Source organism: Chiloscyllium plagiosum, unplaced genomic scaffold (genome assembly GCF_037043375.1).
Source record: "Chiloscyllium plagiosum isolate Xiang-an unplaced genomic scaffold, Cpla_swu_hap1 HiC_scaffold_39, whole genome shotgun sequence".
Classification (NCBI taxonomy): Eukaryota; Metazoa; Chordata; class Chondrichthyes; order Orectolobiformes; family Hemiscylliidae; genus Chiloscyllium; species Chiloscyllium plagiosum.
Window position 1 is genome coordinate 20,555,242 of NW_028270177.1, and position 19,378 is coordinate 20,574,619.

Consider the following 19,378-nt stretch of genomic DNA (forward strand, 5'->3'; position numbering starts at 1 on the left):
TTTGAAAAAAAATCTCTGAGAAGACAAATCTAATTGGAAAGTTGACACACACCATATCGACCTCAGAATATACAATGAGGGATGGGTCCTACATAGAAATGTTGCTGTAATAAATAATAATATTCTGTGCTGCAATTAGGGGAAGGTGAGCAAGACCAAAAAGAAAGTATCTGGGAGAGGAGCTATTTATTTTACAGTATGAAATATATCCCAGATGTAAAATGAGACTGGAGAGAAAGGTATTTGAATATTTCATTTCTGTTCTCAATTAAAAGGAATAATCAGATTTTTAACTGAAGAGGGATTTGATTGCACAGAAAATTCTTCCTCCATGGTGTTTGACGTAACAGCTCCTACTGACTCATCCCATATATCAAAATGCCTTCTCTCCTTCACCCTACCTGAGCATTTTAAGTGCATCAAACCATGCAGAATTAACGTGATTAAAAAAAACCAAAGGAACTGCAGATGCTAGAAATCCAAAACAAAAACAGAAATTGCTGGAAAATCTCAGCAGGTCTGGCAGCATCTGTGGAGAGAAATCAGAGTTAACATTTTGGGGCCAATGACTCTTCCTCAGAACTGACTTTCTTCAGAATTAACTTGATGATTTGCTAAACTCCTTACCAGAATCACACCTTAAACATCCTCCTTTATTCAACCCTTGCTATTACCAACAGGTTTTACTGCTGCCTATGTAGAATAATCTTTGCAGATGATCTTTAAATCGTCTGTCATCCTTGGTACAGATCTGGGCAGATTCCAGACAGGATAGACTCGGGATAGATGTTCCCAATGATTGGAGGGTCCAGAACCAGGGGCCCTAGCCTAAGGATACAGGGTAGGCCATTTGAAACTGTGGTGAGGAGAAATTTCTTTCCCCAGAAAAATCTTTATTCCAGACTGTGCAATTCTCTGTCACAAAAATTCTCTGAGGCCAAAATATATTGCAGGTTTTTGAGAAGGTGTTAGATGGGGCGGCATGGTGGCTCAGTGGTTAGCACTGCTGCCTCACAGCACCAGGGTCCCAGGTTCGATTCCAGCCTCGGGCAGACTGTCTGTGTGGAGTTTACACATTCTCCCCGCGTCTGTGTGGGTTTCCTCCCAGGTGCTCCGGTTTCCTCCCACAGTCCAAAGATGTGCAGGTCAGGTGAATTGGCCATGCTAAATTGCCCGTAGTGTTGGGTGCATTAGTCAGAGGGAAATGGGTCTGGGTGGGTTACTCTTCGGAGGGTCAGTGTGGACTGGTTGGGCTAAAGGCCTGTTTCCACACTTTCGGGAATCTAATCAATGTAGTTGTTAAGGCTGAAGGAAATGGTATGGAGAGAAAGTGTGAACAGGTTATTGAGTCAGATGATCAGCCATGATCACATTGAATGGCAGAGCAGGTTCAAAGAGCTGAATGGCCTGCTAGTTTCAATGTTTCTTTGATCTCCAAGTTGGCCGTTACGGGGTTGGATTTTCACTTGTTGGTGGTTGCCCCAGTTTTCCTGTAATATTTCCTTCCCTTGCTGGCATGTCACTTTTCATCAGCTACACGTTCTTAAAGTTTTGTTTGACCTTTATTTAATCCATTCCGTGGGGCATGGGCATCGCTGCAGAACCAGCATTTGTTGCCCATCCCTAGTTGCCCTTGAACCAAGCAGCTTACTCGGCCATTTCAAAGGGCAGATGAGAGGCAATCACATTGCTGTGGGTCTGGAGTCACATGTAGGCCAGATCAGGTTAAGATGGCAGATTTCCTTCCCTGAAGGACATTAGTGAGCCGCATGAGTTTTGGCAGCAATAGTTTCGTGGTCATCAGTACATTGGCAATTCCAGATTCTTGCTTTGGTTTTACAACCTGGCGTGACAAGATTCGAACCCAGGTTCGCAGAACATTCGCTGAGTTTGTGGATGAATAGTTCAGCAATAATACCACTAAGCCACACATACTTCAAGGCAAAGCCACATTTACAGCTGGTTACTGTACAAGCTGATCGTGTCCGTTATACAATGATTAGGTCTAAGGGCTCATGAGACCAGCACTTGTAAAGTGGAGCCACCTAGTGACTGTAACTGGTTGTTGCAATCACCATTTGAAAATTGCTTTCACTGTTTCAACAGAGTTAGATCACTTAAACGTCAAAACAAGTCACAAATCTGAGCATTAATAGGGAAACGATGACAGAGACTGTATTTATATAGCATCTCTAATGTCCTCAGGCTAATAAAATACCTCTGAAGTGTATAAGTGTAAGAAGTATAGCTGTGCACTGCAGGTTCCCAGAAACAGCACAGTGTTAGTGGATGTTGTTTGAGGGCTGAAAGTTGAGTATTAGGCTGCTCCAATACAAAATTGTTAAGTGTGCTCGTTCTCACTACCACCTCTTTTGTCACCTCCATTGTTGCTATCAGACTACTTGTCCAGCATTGAGTCCCATATGAGCAGAAATGTTCTCGGGTTAAATACTAGGAAGTCTGGAGTCATTGTTTTCGATCCTCATTCCAAACTCTGTTTCTTAGGTGCTGACACCATCTCTCATCCTGGCAACAGTCTGAGATATTAAGCTGGTCTCTTTGCAATCCTTCGTGTCATTGTTGCAATCCATGGAGACCAATAACTTTTAGGAAGTGATATGAATTTAAAAGCAATATGAAGCAAAGGATTTCATAACAATATTCCACATTTTGCAATGTTTACTGAAACAAAAATAACAATAGCTAGACATTACTTAACAGGTAACGAACAAAGTAAACAATAAAGCAGGTACTCTCTAATACCCTATTAGATTAGATTCCCTACAGTGTGGAAACAGGCCCTTCGGCCCAAACAGTCCACACCGACCTCCGAAGAGTAACCCACCCCAACCCATTTCCCTCTGACCAATGCACTTAGCACTATGGGCAATTTAGCATGTTCAATTCACCTAACCTGTACAGCTTTGGACTGTGGGAGGAAACCGGAGCACCCGGAGGAAGCCCACACAGACGCAGGGAGAATGTGTAAACTCCACACACAGAGTGTTGCCCGAGGCTGGAATCGAACCTGGGACCCTGGTGCTGTGAGGCAGCAGTGCTAACCACTGAGCCACTGTGCTGCCCCAATTAACAGAACCAAAATCCTCACGTGATATTTATACTTTTCGCTGGACTTTCGGCAGAAATATGGTCTTCGGTTTAAAGTCCCTAACTCCTCCCAGCTTTATTAGAATCCTCTTACACTGTCCCACTGGAGTGAATCTCCAGTACCTTTTAAACAAAGATTTTCCATTCAATCTTTTGGATGAGCTCTCAAATGGATTTCAAGGGTGTCACAGGGCTCGGTGGATAGCACTGTTACCTCACAGTGCCAGGAGCCTGGGTTTGATTCCAGCTTTGGGTACTGCCTCTGTGGAATTTGCATGTTCACCCCATGCCTGCATGGGTTTCCTCCCACATTCCAAAGATGTGCAGGTTAGGTGGATTGGCCATGCTAAATTGCCTTCAAGTGTCCAGGGATGCACAGACTAGGCGGATTAGCCACGGGAAATGCAGGGTTACAGGGAACAGTGGCAGGGTCTGGGTGGGATGCTCTTTGGAGGGTTGGTGCAACTCAGTGGGCCAAATAGCCTGTTTCCACACTCTGATTCTAGTTGTAGTAATTTTGTGGCTGTAACTCTTCATTATGTTTGTTTCTTTGAATTGGGAATTGTCTTCACCAACGCTCTGGTAGTTAATGCAAAAGAAACCCTTTTTTCTCCTGTATGGCACAGCAGCATCTGTTATGGAACCTCTTTTCACAAATCTCTTGGCTCTTTAAAGTTTCAGCAGCAGCAGGACCAACTACCACCACCTTGTGTCAGATTTTAAAATCCGCATCTAACATGGAATAAAATTTGATTTGAGTTTCTGCCTCCACATCAAGCAGATCACACAGGTTTGCCTCTGGAAAGATTTAGGATGAGGTCACATTCTGCTTTCCACATGACTCCATTTTACCTTAAATTAAAGGAGACAATTCAAACATAACCATCTTCTGAAGTCTAGTGTTTGTAAAACAGTCACATTTGATCTCAAGGTGAACTTCAGTCCTCACGTTCCAGTAAGCAACTGTCTATTTTCACCTTCAGTTAGACCACCCAGCTCCAAACCTGTCATAACTCAACTGAGCAACCCTCATTCATGTCTTTGTTGCCTCCGAGATTCAATTATTTCCCACGTTATATCTTACCTAAACTTGAGGTCATTCAAACATTCAGACTGTGTCTGAACCTGCAGCAAGCCCCCTTCACCTGTCACTCCTGAACTTGCTCATCTCATTGACTCCCATTCAAGCAGCTCCGTTTTTGTAAATTCCTCCATGGCCTTACCCCTCCTTATCTCTGCCATCTCCTTGAGCCCTAAGATACTCTGCACCAGCTTCCCTCCTTTAATTATAACCACTGGCTTGTCTCCACAGTTTCATCATGCCATAGGCACAATATGAAAATAAGTTGTTGTTTTACTGCATTACAAAGGGCAGAGAGATCCTCAGTTTAATGTGATCTCTACTAAAGTGTCAGGCTTGGTTTCTGTGCCCAAGACACTGACGAGGGTCTTGAACTCACAACCTCTGACTCAGGGCAAGAGTGAGCCACCGGATCAATGCAGTTTAAAGTATTTTTTTACTGTGTAAATATTGATTGAGGATGACGATTATGGGGCAGTGTTATGTAAGATGTGTAGAATGTAGCTTTCTTATAGTAATTCTAACCCTTCAAAGACCAAGATGTTTTGTACTAAATTCTGGTTGTACGGTGGTATTGTCCCTACCTCTGAGCCAGGAGGCCCGGGTTCAAGTCCCACCTGCTTCAGAGGTGTGTAATAACACTTTCCGAACTGGTTGATTAGAAAGTATCTATAAATATCACCAGCTACATGCTGGGTGAGGAATAACGTCCATGTGTTCACAGTTGTAATCCGTCTTTAGAAATGCTTAATTTGAAAGCAACAAATTTGCTTCATTGTTTGGAAGAAACTAATTATAAGATGGAATTTGACATGTATGGTGCACATCACTTCTTCAAGACTCCATTTATTAGAAATATGAATTATTTGCAGCATTTTTACCTGAGTTATTAAAACATTGAAACCTATATAAGTGTTCCTGTGAATGTTTTGTGTGTGATGACAACACTATATTCTTCTGACTTCTTCTAACAGAGAAACCAACTTGAAAGTTCGACAAGCACTGCCCGTAACTTCAGAGCTTGGTGCAGATATGTGTAGGTTGGCAGAATTTAATGGTGAGTTTAATTTCTTCTACTAGTTTCATTAAGTAAAGTCACCAGGGAATGGCATTCAAATGGGAGGGGGTTCCAACACCAGGAGAGTTCCATGAAGTCAGTCCCAGGGAATAAGGGTGGCTTGGAAATCAGAAATGGCACCGCCAAATTTATTCAGTTTCATTGCAGAAAATGAACAGCATTGTTTTCTACGGTCTGCTATAACACACCAAGTTCATACACCAATCTTTTCCATGCTGATACTTGCCACTTGAACAGTGTGCATTTAAATCATTAAATCAGCGACAACATCATTATGCTCCCACACAAAATCTGCCAAATGTGTATGTGTGTTTCAGGTTTCAGGCATGGAAATTACACTGTAAATGAATGGGGGAGGTGATACTGAAGATTACATTCATCATGTCAGTTTCATGCTTTGCATCTCATTTCAATTTCCTTGTTTTTAAGTACATTTTTTAATGTAATTTTTGTGAAAGGTGACCATTCCCTGGCGAGGTCAGCATTTATTGCCCATCCCTAGTTGCCCTTCAGAAGACCCATGGTGAGCTGGCTTCTTGAATCCCTGCAGCGCATGGGGTTTAGGTACACACGTAGGGAGTTCCAGGATTTTGATCCAGTGACACTGAAGAAACCGGGATTATAATTCCAAGCCTGGATGGTGTGCGTAGCTTGGAGGATTTTTGCAGATGTTGGTGTTCCCATGCATTTGCTGCCCTTGTCCTTCTAGATGGTGGAAGTAACAGGTTGGAGATGTTGTCAAAAAAAGGCTGGGTACGTTTCTGTAGCATATTCTGCACATGGTACAAATGCAGCCATAGTCACAGTGAGTCTTAATGTGCTGGTGTTTGGGTGAAGTTAGTGTCTAATTGAGGGGGAACTGAATGGGGCTCCATTCAAGTAGGTGGCTTTGACCTGTCAAGCTTCTGACTGAACCAGTCATCCATCAAAGCCCAGACTGGGGCTCAGCAGAGAGTGAGCCTATCCAGGTCGTAGGGAGTCAGGAGGTCAGTCACTCATTTTAGAATCTGACCCTGTTCTGATTAGATTAGATTCTCTACAATGTGGAAACAGGCCCTCCAGCCCAACCAGTCCACACCGACCCTCCGAAGAGTAACCCACCCAGACCCAGAGCCATTTCCGTCTGACTAATGCACCTAACACTATGGGCAATTTAGCATGGCCAATTCACATCTTTGGACTGTGGGAGGAAACCGGAGAGTGTGCAAACTCCACACAGACAGTCACCCAAGGCTGGAATCGAACCTGGGACCCTGGCGCTGTGAGGCAGTAGTGCTAACCACTGAGCCGTCGTGCCACCCTGTAAACCAGCCATGTAAATATTGGTAACCACAATATTTACATGGCTGATTTATAGTCTCTACTCAATAGTAATCCCTAGGACAGAGCTTCCCAATCTTTTTTCCAACGTAACCCCATTGCAAACCTGAAAGTTTAAATAACCCGACAGGGAGAACTACGTAACTGTGGGTCTGCAGGGAGAAAAGGTATTATTTTACGAGTGTTGGAGGAAGGTGGAGATGGCATCGGAAGCCCTGCTGTCTCAGAGCTTGCAACTTCAGAATCTCAACTGAAGATTGACCCATAGTTTGGGAAGCCATATCCTGGGATATTGCTGCTGGGGAATTCAGCAAATAGTAATATTTTTGAACATGTCAGGTTCTCTCTCCTTTGGAGATGGTCATCACTTGGCAGTTAAAACAAACATGTGACATCCCAGATGTGAATGTTGTCCAGGTCTTGCTGCATGCTGGCACAGACTGCTTCAGGATCTGAGCTGAGATGAATGCTACTTAATATTGTGTAATTATCAATGAACATCCCTGTTTCTAAGGTTGGACAGAATGTCTGTAGTGAATCAGGTGAAGATGGTGGGGTTCAGCACTTTTACTGAGTGGGGGCCACAATTCAAATACGGACTACAAAAGTCAGGATACATTACTCCAATTTGACAGGACATTAGCAAGATGATATCTGGAGCAATGCATCCAGTTTTGTTCCCTTTAATTTAAGAATAGGGAAGCAATTGTATTAGAAACAGTTCAGAGGAGATTCACTTGACTCATTTTTGAGATAAAGAGAATCTCTTAAGAGGAAAGTTGGACACTGGAGTTTAGGGTCAAAAATAAGCTCTTTATCAGGAATGAAGGGTTTATGCCCAAAAATTCAACCCTCCTGCTGCTCGGATGCTGCCAGACCTGCTGTGCTTTTCTAGCGCCACCCTTTTCAACTCTGACTTTACAGGCTCTGGAGTCCTCACTTTCTTCTCCATTGGAGTTTAGATGAATGAAAGGTGATCTTGTCAAATATATAAAATGCTAAGGGGATTTAATAGAGTGGAAGGCTTCCTCTTGGAGGAGAGATTAGAACAAGGGGATACAGTTTAAAAACAAAGTGTCACCCTTTAGGGAAGATATGGGGAATATTTCTTTTTTCAGAAGGTCACAAATCTGTGAACTCTCTTCAAATTGGTGGTACCAGAGTCATTGAATATTTTCAAAGTTGAGGCAGATAGATTCTTGATAAACGGGGGGGGAGGGCGGTGGTCAAAGGTTATCAGAGTTAGCTAGGGAAGTGCATTGTGGCCACAATCACAACAGCCACCATCTTGTGGGATGAAGGAGCAAGTCTGAGGGGCCAAATGGCCTGCTGTTGTTCCTAATTTGTGACAATAGCCAATAAGATCAGAACCCAAACAATTTTAAGGCTTCTGTTGTGATGTGTGAATGCAAACAAATGATTTCAACTGATTAAAAGTCTTTACATCATTAAAATGGAATAATGTTGAGTTTGTCTGTGATTTGTCATTCTTGCAGACTTTTAGGATTGTTTGCCATTTTGCTCGGATTTCCTCTTAGTCTGTGGTCAACCAATTGTATTTTTGATATTTGCAGACTCTAATTGCAGATTTCCGCATAGGAATGTGAAGATTCATCAAGTATGAAATATTTTAAGTTCTTCTCTTGACTATTGACCCTTAACCTGATTACCATTGCAATTACCTGGGTCACTGGCTTTGAATGGCTGAGATTTGTACTGAAACTAATCCCAAAAGACAAATTAGCTTCTGGCAAGCTGCTCAGCAAGTGAAACCTACTTTGTTGCTGTATCCTTTAAAATGGCTTCAGCAGCATATTCAATTTCTCTCTTAACATTTGAGTTCACGCTGAGTAGCCAGGATATTGTCCTGCATATCTAATTAATCTCAAGCTTCAGCCTCCAAGCACAATAAATTATGCTGGGGTCCTGCTGTCCACTATTCCTATCCACAATGTGTCAGGTTACAATCCTTATCCTTACGAGTGAAGAGATGGTTTGTGCAATTACTCCCAGAGTGAAAACTCCAGTATATAAGTAGACTGAATAAAATTAACAATAAAAACAGATAACAGGCAGACATAGTTAGCTCCATTCCCTACAAAAGTTAATTAAGAAGGATTTGACAGTAATCCTGGCTCAAGAATACTTGAGTTTAACGTCAGCATTGTTGGCACAAAAATCTAATTTTGATTTGTACATGAGTAGGAGAAGTCTCTCTGAAGAGAAGCTCACACTGTTCAAAACTAAAACAGAAAGCAAATGTATTCTGCTTTCGTGTACATTCAACGTAATTATAAAGATGATTGAGATGGTTGCTTCATGAGCTATGCAGTGAATTTTTAACTCGAAAATCAAGTGAACCAAAACTCCCTATGCAATAGAAAAGGCATTTTCCCTATAATTAATGATGCTCAATGAAATTGGAGGGAAAAGGAGCTTTGAAAACTGCAAATCCTGGGGATGGGTGTTTGTGAGCAGGCTGTTCAATGTAGCAAACATCCATCTTTATTTAATGAATTTCTGCCACATCTAGGCTGAACCTAATACTTGGAAAATAAGTTATTCATGGGTAGATTTTGATGGATACCTAACTCTGTTTGCATATACACACACTCTCTCACTCACTCTCACTCACTCTCACTCACTCTCTCTCACTCTCTCTCACTCTCTCTCACTCTCTCTCACTCTCTCTCACTCTCTCTCACTCTCTCTCACTCTCTCTCACTCTCTCTCACTCTCTCTCACTCTCTCTCACTCTCTCTCACTCTCTCTCACTCTCTCTCACTCTCTCTCACCCTCTCTCACACACACACACACCCACCCAAGTTTTTTGTTCATTAGACTTCATGAACAGAAAGTGCTTAATTTTAGGGTTTTTTAAATTACTGATGATTGATTTTCTGGAAGAATACATATTATCATTAATAGTTATTTGTCACATGTATTTTGTTAGAGTTGAAAAATGTGGCGCTGGAAAAACACAGCAGGTCAGGCAGCATCTGAGGAGTAGGAGAGTTGACGTTTTGGGCATAAGCCCTTCATCAGGAATGTGGGGGGCAAGGGGTGGAGATATAAATAGCGAGGTGAGGGTGGGTCTGGGGGGGAAGGGAGCTGGGAAGGTGATAGGTGGATGCAAGTGGGGGGTAACTGTGATAGGTCAGTGGGGAGGGTGGTGTGGAGAGGTGGGAAGGAAGATAGACAGTTCAGTGTTGTACAGTGTTGCCACTCTCCAAAATAAACTAAAACATAGAACACAAAGGCAGAAAAATAAAAGAAGTGTTCAGCTTTACTGTCCTCCTTGTCCAGTGCTCCACCTTGTACCTGGTGGCTAGTTACAAGTCCCCTTCACTGTGCCACTTCACACTGGAGCAAGTGTCGCCATTTTTCAGCTCCACCACTAGGAGTCCTCGCTAGACCTCACCAATGCAGCCACCACCGATGGCACTGGGAACTGCCCTGGTCCAAACTTGACTCCACCATTGCCAGGACTGCTGGATTAGTGGTGCTGGAAAAGCACAGCAGTTCAGGCAGCATCCGAGGAGCAGTACAATCGACATTTCAGGCAAAAGCCCTTTATCAGATATGCCTGATTGAAAGGCTTTTGCCCGAAACATCGATTTTACTGCTCCTCGGATGCTGCCTGAACTGCTGCGCTTTTCCAGCACCACTAATCCAGAATCTGGTTTCCAGCATCTGCAGCCATTGTTTTTTGGGCCCACCTTGTCCATGCTGCCAATGCCTCTGGGTCTCGTACAGGGCACAAACTCGCTTCTGCCGCTGCCTCCATGAATCTGCGCTGGACATAGATGCTGCCAGGAACCCAAACCTGCCTCCATCACAGTGGACATGAATCATAGATTCCCTTCACTGTGGAAACAAGCCATTTGGCCCAACAAGTCCACACTGACCCTCCGAAGAGTATCCCACCCAGACCCATTCCCCTACCCTATTACTCTACATTTCCCATATCTAATGCACCTAACCTACACATCCCTGAAAACTATGGGCAATTTAGCATTGCCAATTCAACTAATCTGCATATGTGTGGACTGACCCACGCAGACTCTGGGAGAGTGTGCAAACTCCACACAGACAGTTGCCCGAGGCTGGAATCGAACTTGGGTCCCCGTGGCTGTGAGGCAGCGGTGCTAGCTGCTGAGTCACCTTGCCACCCTAAACTATATAAATGATTTGGATGTGAGCATAAGAGGTATAGTTAGTAAGTTTGCAGATGACACCAAAATTGAAGGTGTAATGGACAGCAAAGAAGGTTACCTTGGATTACAACGGGATCTTGATAAGATGGGCCAATGGGCTGAGGATTGGCAGATGGAGTTTAATTTAGATAAATATGAGGTGCTGCATTTTGGAAAGGCAAATCAGGGCAGGACTTATACACTTAATGGTAAGGTCCTGAGAAGTGTGGCTGAACAAAGAAACCTCGGAATGCAGTTCATAGCTCCTTGAAAATTGAGTCGCAGGTAGATAGGATAGTGAGGAAGACGTTTGGTATGCTTTCCTTCATTGGTCAGAGCATTGAGTACAGGAGTCGGTGCAGAAGCACTGGGATCACTCACCGACTGCTGCGAGTCTGCACTGGGCCCACGTTGCCTCCACACTGGGTTCACTCACTGCAAATATTCCATGTAAACATACGAATTAGAGGCAGAAATGGGCTATCCAATCCTTGAAAATTGTTCTGCTGTTACAGAGCCATAGAGTTGTACAGCAAAGAAACAGACCCCTTTGGCCCGAGTCATCTATGCCAACCAGCTATCCTAAATTAACCTAGTCCCATTTGTCAGCATTTGGCTCATACCCCTCTAAACCCTTCCTATTCATATACCCATCCAGATGCCTTTTAAATGTTGCAATTCTACTCTACTCTACCACTTTCTCTGGCAGCTCATTCCATACATGCGCCACCCTCTGCATGAAAAAGTTGCCCCTCAGGTCCCTTTTGAATCTTTCCCCACTCGCCCTAAACCTATGCCGTCTAATTTTGCACTCTTCCCCCCCCACCCCGGGAAAAAGACCTTGGCTGTTTCCCCTATGGATGCCCCTCATGATGTTCAACAAAATCATGGTTGGCCCATTTTTGTTCCAAGCTCCACATTGCCATTCACCAGTCTGCGATAACCTTAGATTCTGCTGCCGAAAGAGTATCAATCTACCTCTGCCTTCAAAATATTCAACGACTCCACCTTCACCTCTTCCTGAGGCAGAGAGTTCCAAAGTCACTCGTCCCTCTGGGGGGGGGGAAAAAAAATTCCCTCATCTCTATCCTGAGAGGCTGGCCCCCTGATTGTAAACCAGTTGACCCTTGTTCTGGATTCACCCACAAGAGGAAACATCCTCTGCACATCTATGTATTCAAGACCATTCAGGATCTTACAAACATCAATCAAATCACCCCAGACACTTCTAAACTCAAGTGCAAAACATTCCAGCCTGTCCGTACTTTCCTGATAAGATTCCGGCTCTTTGCAAATTGAGCAAATCTGCTCTGAATCTCCTCCAGTGTGATTTATATCTTCCTTAAATAAGGAGATCGAAACTACACACAGTATTCATATGTGTTTTGAAAAACACTTGTGTTGTGCTTTAATATTACACCAGCACAATGGACAAATTTTGTTCTGAATAGTCTAAGCTGCTGAAAACACTAAAGGACATTTTCTAATTTAGTTGTTATCATGGTTAGAATGTTCTATTGATCATTCCCTTCCATAACACTCATGCAAAAGATTGTTCCAAAGATGTAACGTTAGTTTTGACAATCTGGCTTGGCTGATCTGCCATTTAGGACATGTATTCATTCTTGTAACTTTCTGTGAATCTTGTAACACGTAAGCAGGTGTCCAGAGAAATGGAATAATTGAGATGGATATCCTGTCCCGACCTCCTTGTAAAGACTCTGTTCAAGACACTTTTGGGAATAGAGATAAATGCAGGCTGTATGAACAATGCTATTGCCCTGCTGAAGGAACAGAACACTTAAATCAGAAAGAGCTCTTGAGAACTAAATTGCATCCAGACAAGAGAGAAGGAAAGGCTGAAGGTAGATATGGCACCTTTCACAACCTCTATGTGTCCAAGAGCCATTCACGAATCTTTGAAGCCTGTAGAGACTGTCATGTGGCAGATTGCACAGAGCACTTTGGCTCACTGCAGCAATGGCCAGATAACCTGTTTTGGTGATTTTAATTGAGGAATAATGTTGATCAGGACACCAGAGAAATCTACTGTGCTCTTCATTGAAACAGTGCCATCGGATCCTGAGAGGACAGACAGGGCCTCTGTTTAATATCAGATCAGACAAACAGGGTGTCTAACAACACAGCACTTAGCATTGTCCTGGAGCGTCAGCCTTGATGTTGTCATCAATTCGGAATGTAGGGCTTATCTGGAAAGGCAAAGCAAGCGACTGAAATCTTTCCGGTCCAAAGCTAGGAATGTAGAAATTACAGACCATAAAATTCGGATAATGTTTCTAACCATATTGTGCCTCATAACCATCAATCAAATACTTGCATGTTTGCAGACAGACAGAATAAATGCTCTCCCTTAAATGCTTCACAGACATGTAAATGTGACTCATCTGTGTAAGACAAGAACAAACTATTTGCCACAAGAGGGTGTGGACAGAGTTGGATTTGTGGTCCAACTTTGAGTGTGTTTAACCACTCACTTGTTTCTGTCTCAAAAATCAGCATTTGAAATGTTTTTGTTTGGGTACAGATGGATGACCATTTTTTCTGCCCAGTAGGTGAGAGGTTCCAACCAAAGGCCGTAGTTACTTTTGTCTTTTACCATATAGCAACCAGCCAATGAGGGAAGGTCTCTTGGTGGGCTGTCTGAAATTGTTGGAACCCTCAGCAGTCCACTTAGGGTGAAATAACAAAAGTTCCACAGTTTACGTGGACAGCGTTGAGCACATCTGCTGTTGAAAATGCTGAACATATTCAGCTGGCTGTGGAGGGAGAGAAAAATGGTCAACAATTTGGGCTTGATGATGTTTCCTCAGAACTGCAAGAAATTGGAGATGAACAGGTTTCTAGCAAGTGTAAGGGGAAGAAAGAAGGCAGAGATAAAAGAACAAAAAGGCTAGTTCTGTGCTGAGCAAAGGGCCAAAGAGATTAAATGCGGAAAGAGATTAAATAGAGTCACATAATCGTAGAGATGTACAGCATGGAAACCTACCCTTCAGTCCAACTCGCCCATGCTGACCAGATATCTCAACCCAATCTAGTCCCACCTGCCTGCACCTGGTCCATATCCCTCCAAACCCTTCCTATTCAAACACCCATCCAGATACCTTTTTAAATGTTGCTATTGTACCAGCCTCCTCCAATTCCTCTGGCAGCTCATTCCATGCATATACCACCTTCTGTGTGAAAAAGGTGCCCCTTAGGTCTCTTTTATATCTTTCCCCTCTCACCCTAAACCTATGCCCTCTAGTTCTGGACTCCCCCACCACAGGGAAAAGACTTTGTCTATTTATCCTATCCGTGACCCTCATGATTTTATAAACCTCTATAAGGTCACCTCTCAGCCTCTGACGAATGCGGCAAGAAAAAAATGGGATAATAATGGGACTATAAGAGAACCTTTTTATTTATTTATTTACTCATGGGACATGGGCATCATTGGCTGGCCAGAGTTTATTGCCCATCCCTAGTTGCCTTTGAGAAGGTGATGTTAAGCTGCCTTCTTGAACTGCTGCAGTCCACGTGCTGTAGTTTGTCCCACAATGCTCTTAGGGAGGGAATTCCATTGCTTTGACCCAGTGATACTAAAGGGATGGTGTTATATTTCCAAGTCAAGATGGTGAGTGGCTTGGAGGTGAACTTGTAGGTGATGTTCCCAGGTATCTGCTGCTCCTGTCCTTCTAGGTGGTTTGGAAGGCATTATCTAAGGATCTTTGGTGAATTTTGGCAATGCACCTTGTAAGTAGTGCACTCTGCTGCTACTGAACACCAATAGTTGAAGGAGTGAATGTTTGTGGATGTGATGTTAATCAATTGGACTGCTTTGTCCTGGATGATGTCAAGCTTCTTGTTTATTGTTGGAGCTGCACTCATCCAGGGAAGTGGGGAGTATTCCATCACATTGCTGACTTGTGCCTTGTGGGTGATGGACAGGTTTTGGGGAGTCAGGAGGTGAATTATTCACTGCAGTATTCCTAGACTCTGACAGGCTCTTGTAGGCACTGTGTTTATGGGCAAGTCCACTTGAGATTTTGGTCAATGGTAATCCCCAGGATGTTGGTGGAAGATTCAATCCTGGTAACACCACTGGTTGTGAAGGGGCAGTCGTTAGATTATCTCTTACTCAAGATGGCCACAGATTGACATTTGTGTGGGGCAAATGTTACTTGCCACCTGTCAGCCTAAGCCTGGATATTGCCAAGATCTTGTTGCATTTGAATATGGACTGCTTCATACCTGAAGAGTTGTGAATGGTGCTAAACATTGTGCAACTATTGGCAAACATCCCCATTTCTGACCTTATGACAGGGGGATGGTCATTGATGAAGCAGCTGAAGATGTTTGGGCCTGCGACACTATCCTAAGGAACTCCTGCAGGGGTGTCCTGAAACAAAGATGACTGACCCCCTAATAACCACAACCATCTTCCTATGTGCCAGATATGACTCCAACTAGCAGGTAGTTTGCCCCCAATACCCATTGATTCCAGTTTTGCTGAGGCTCCTTGATGCCATACTTAGTTGAATGCTGCCTTGGTGTCAAGGGCTGTCATTCTCCCTCATCTTTGGAATTCAGCTCTTTTTGTCCATGTTTAAATCAAGGCTAAAACGACATCGGGAGCTGAGTGGCCCTGGCAGAACTCAAAGTGGGCACCAGTGAACAAGGTGATGCTGAGCAAGTACTGGTTGATAGAACTGTAGATGACACCTTCCATCATTTTACTGGTGAGGAAATGTAAAATCATAGAATGGGTTCAATACAGAGGGAGACCATTCCCCCTGGTGTGTTGGTCCTGGCAAGTGCATCTCAGCTGGTCCCATTCCCCCTCGCTTTCCCCATAAATCTGCAAATTCCCTTTCATCTTTTCCTCGTGTCATCTCTGAGGTGTGTTACCAATCAGCTTAAATTGATAATAGAATCTCAGAATTCCTACCATACGGAAGCATTCGGCCCATCAAGTCCACACTGACCCTCCGAAGAGCATCCCACCTAGACTCAATCCCCTATCCTAACCCCGTAACCCCTGCAAAGCTCATGGCTAACCCTGCACAGCCCTGGACCCTTTGGGCAATTTGGTGTGGCCAATCCAGCGAACCTGTACATTTTTGGACTCATGCTCTCAGATTCTCAACCATTGTGCCATTGGCAACAGTTTTACTGGCACCAACTGCCTGAGGAAAGATAGGAGGTGTGGTTGTGACCTGAAACTGTCGGACTCGATGTTGAATCTGACAGGACACGCAACAGCAGCTCATCTTTCATTAACGTCTGATGAAGCGCATAGTTGTATTGAGTCAGCACAATTCTTTTTATTTTTCACTCACTTGCCATTTCACCATCTGGCATCAGGAAGCTTGCCAAACTCGACTGAAGAAATTCATAAATCTTGGAAAGTGACAGAGAAAGAAAATAAATTTGTTCCTGATGAAAGCAGTCTGTTGATCAGTTGGAAAAGAAGCCGACCAATTCATTGTATTAAATTCGCTCAGCGAGGTTGCATAATTCATCGCAAACCTTTATCTTGGAGTTTAGTTTTTAATTAATTCAGGAGTATGTTATTCGCAAAAAGGAAGACAAAAATATCAGTCATTTCAAGCAGCAAATAACATGCAATTATTTGTACTTAAATGAACATCTTGAGCCTGTTAAATCAGAGGTGTCCAATGATCGCAATATTCTGCACAGAATGAGATCACTCTGCCTATTGTACCCATGCTGGCTTCTCGAAAGAAACTAAACAATTGGTCTCATTTCCTGGATCTTTCTCCTGGCACTGTTTGTTTCATTTTATATCAAGAATGCAGTTCCTTTTTGAAAGTTGGTTTTGACACTAAAAGAAAGACATGCATTTTTATAGCACCAGAAAACTCAAAGCCAATCAAGTGCTATTTGAAGTGAAGTCATTGTAGTAATGTAGGAAACACGTAAACCAAATTGGATTCAGCAGCCTCCAAATCGCAACATGATAATAAGCAGCTAATCTTTTTTTGTAATGCTGAGTGGGAATAAATATTGTCCAGGGATAAATTTTCTTTGATGTTTTTCAAAATAGTGCCAGAACGTCTTTTACATTCAACTGAGCAAGTGGATGGAGCTTCAGTTCAACAACTCGGGGATGGTACTGTTAATAGTGCAGTGCACCTCCAACAGCATAATGTATTGCACTGCAGTGTCAACTTCACTTTTTTATTCCAGACCTGAATTACAAAACATTGTAATCCTGGGCTGGGTATGCTACCAAGTGAGCCATAGTTGACTCCTTCTGAACGTGGTTCAACACACTTTCAGGCAATACCTTTCATATCACCAATGCTCCCCCTAAACCACTCTTGAGTGTCCACACTTGGCGATCAGCCTTGATCCCACCATTGACTTCCAGTTTCAGCCATGCACGGACCTCAGAGGTCACAGGTATAAAGAAAATACGAGGAAATGTAGCACATCACTGTAACTGAGCAAACAAAATTCTAGTTGTCACTAAGGCTGGAAGATTTAAGTTATAAGGAAAGACTGGATAGTCTGGGACCTTCTTCCCTAGAGCATCGGAGGCTAAGGTGTGACTTTATCGATGTTTATAAAATCACAAGGGGCATGGATAGGGTGAACAACTAAGGTTTTTTTTTTCTCCAGGGGAGTGGAGTCCAAAACTAGAGGGCATAGGTTTAGGGTGGGAGGCGAGAGATTTAAAAGGCACCTAAGGGGCAATCTTTTCACACTGAGGGTGGTGCGTGTATGGAATGAGCTGCCAGAGGAAGTGTTAGAGGTGAGTAAAATTATGACACTTAAAAAAAACATTGGACACGTATGTGGGTAGGAAAGGTTGAGAGAGATATAGGTCACATGCAGGCAAATGGGACTAGCTTGGATTAGGAAACCTGGTTGGTATGGACGAGTTCAACTGAAGAGTCTGTTTCTGTGCTGACTTTCCTCCCCTCCCCTCCTGTTCTTTTTGCCAGCAATCATAAATTTGGATTTTCTGGTTACCTGTGTCCTGTCAATACAATGTGTATCTTTTAATTTGCTATATTGAAACATCACGTAATTCAAAACCACTATTCAATAATATTGATCTTCAATAGTATTTAAGAAGTCATGTATGTTGAGATGGTGGGGAGCTGTTATTTTAATCAAAAACATGCTAAATTACCAAGAGAAACTCAGTGCAGTTTGGATGTTTCCAGTGTGCATTTTGGTCTGTCCAATCTGACTATTATTTGCAGTATCCATTCAAGAAGAACTAGTATTTGGATCAATTTTCAAAAGGAGCAGTTTTCAGGAACCTAGGTATCCAGGTGTTATTTGGACCAGCGTTTGAATAATTGCAAACACAACTTGCAAAAGAAAGAAAAGTTCCCTTCAGCGAGTGCAAGCTGGCAGAACTGGAAGAGTCCAAGACTAATGGGTGCCTCTAAGTGAAATGATCTATTCAAAAAGCCACAACAATGACTCATGCAAGCGGTGAACCATTGTATTCGTGCAGTAAGGACAATTCTTCTGAAATTAATTTGTATCGTTTGGGTAAATTAAGGGAACTTTACACTGCAGCTAGTTGCATTATTTTAGACCTTTGTATGTGTGATAGCTTACTATCACCTTCTCAAGAGCAACTAGGGACAGGCAATAAATCCTGAGCTGTTCAACCATGTCCTGTGAGTGAATAAAAACTACCTTAATGTTCGAAAAAAGTGTGTTTTGTTTCATATGTAACATTGATATTATAAAATTCATCAAAAAGATCCATGTTGCTGAATCACTTTGTGGACTTTAATTATAAAAATATCCTCTCAATTTTATTTTCCTACTTAAATTAGAAGGTAAAGAATGGGTTGCAAAGAGGATAATTCTGTAAATTGCAGTTGGGTGGGTGATTTATTTAGTGAGTTAAACACTGGCTTTCTGCCAATATTGCTGGATTGTTGTCAAACTGGAGAGAGATCAGTGAAATGCATGAAGCAAATATGGTATGACCGGGCCAGCTGACTGCACCATGAGAGCTGCTGCTCTCAATGCAGGTTACTTCCACCACCTCTTTAAAGGTAGGAAACTACATAGAATCCCTACAGTGTGGAGGCAGGCCGTTTCATCCCTTGACTCCACGCCAACCCTCCGAGGAACATCCCACCCAGACCCATCCCCCTATCCTGTTTTTCCCATGGCTAATCCACTCAGCCTGCACACTTTGTGGGAGGAAACTGGAACATCCTGTGGAATCCCATGCAGACATGGAGAGAATGTGCAAACTCCACACGGACAGTCACCTGAGGTTGGAATTGAACCTACCGTTGAAAGGCAGCAGCGTTAACCACTGTGCCACTGTTCAGGGTCGGCTTTCTTTCAAGAAGATGGAAAACACTTCTAGGTTTAACTAGGGGAGTTCTTTGCAGTTAACAAGATTTGGTTGATTGTGTATTAGAAACCAGTGCCAGGATGCATTGACATTTACCGAAACCTTTAGGAGGATTGAATATTTGGTCCCACTCTTTCCAGATCCTAAGCTATTCTGCCCACAAGTCCCCATATTGCCGTCACAATGGGTGGGGTTCACACCAGACTTCAGAATTAACCCTTTCAGACTCGAGT

The 19,378-nt window shown here is 43.1% G+C and overlaps 1 protein-coding gene across 1 annotated transcript in view; it reads left to right on the forward strand.

Moving 5' to 3' along the window:
• Window positions 1-19,378, forward strand: part of atp8b4 (ATPase phospholipid transporting 8B4) — a 254,191-nt gene that overhangs the window by 148,280 nt on the left and 86,533 nt on the right. The window contains exon 10 of the mRNA XM_043677403.2: window positions 5,164-5,246. Within this exon, the coding sequence (XP_043533338.1) occupies window positions 5,164-5,246 (83 nt within the window). The remainder of the gene's footprint in view (window positions 1-5,163; window positions 5,247-19,378) is intronic.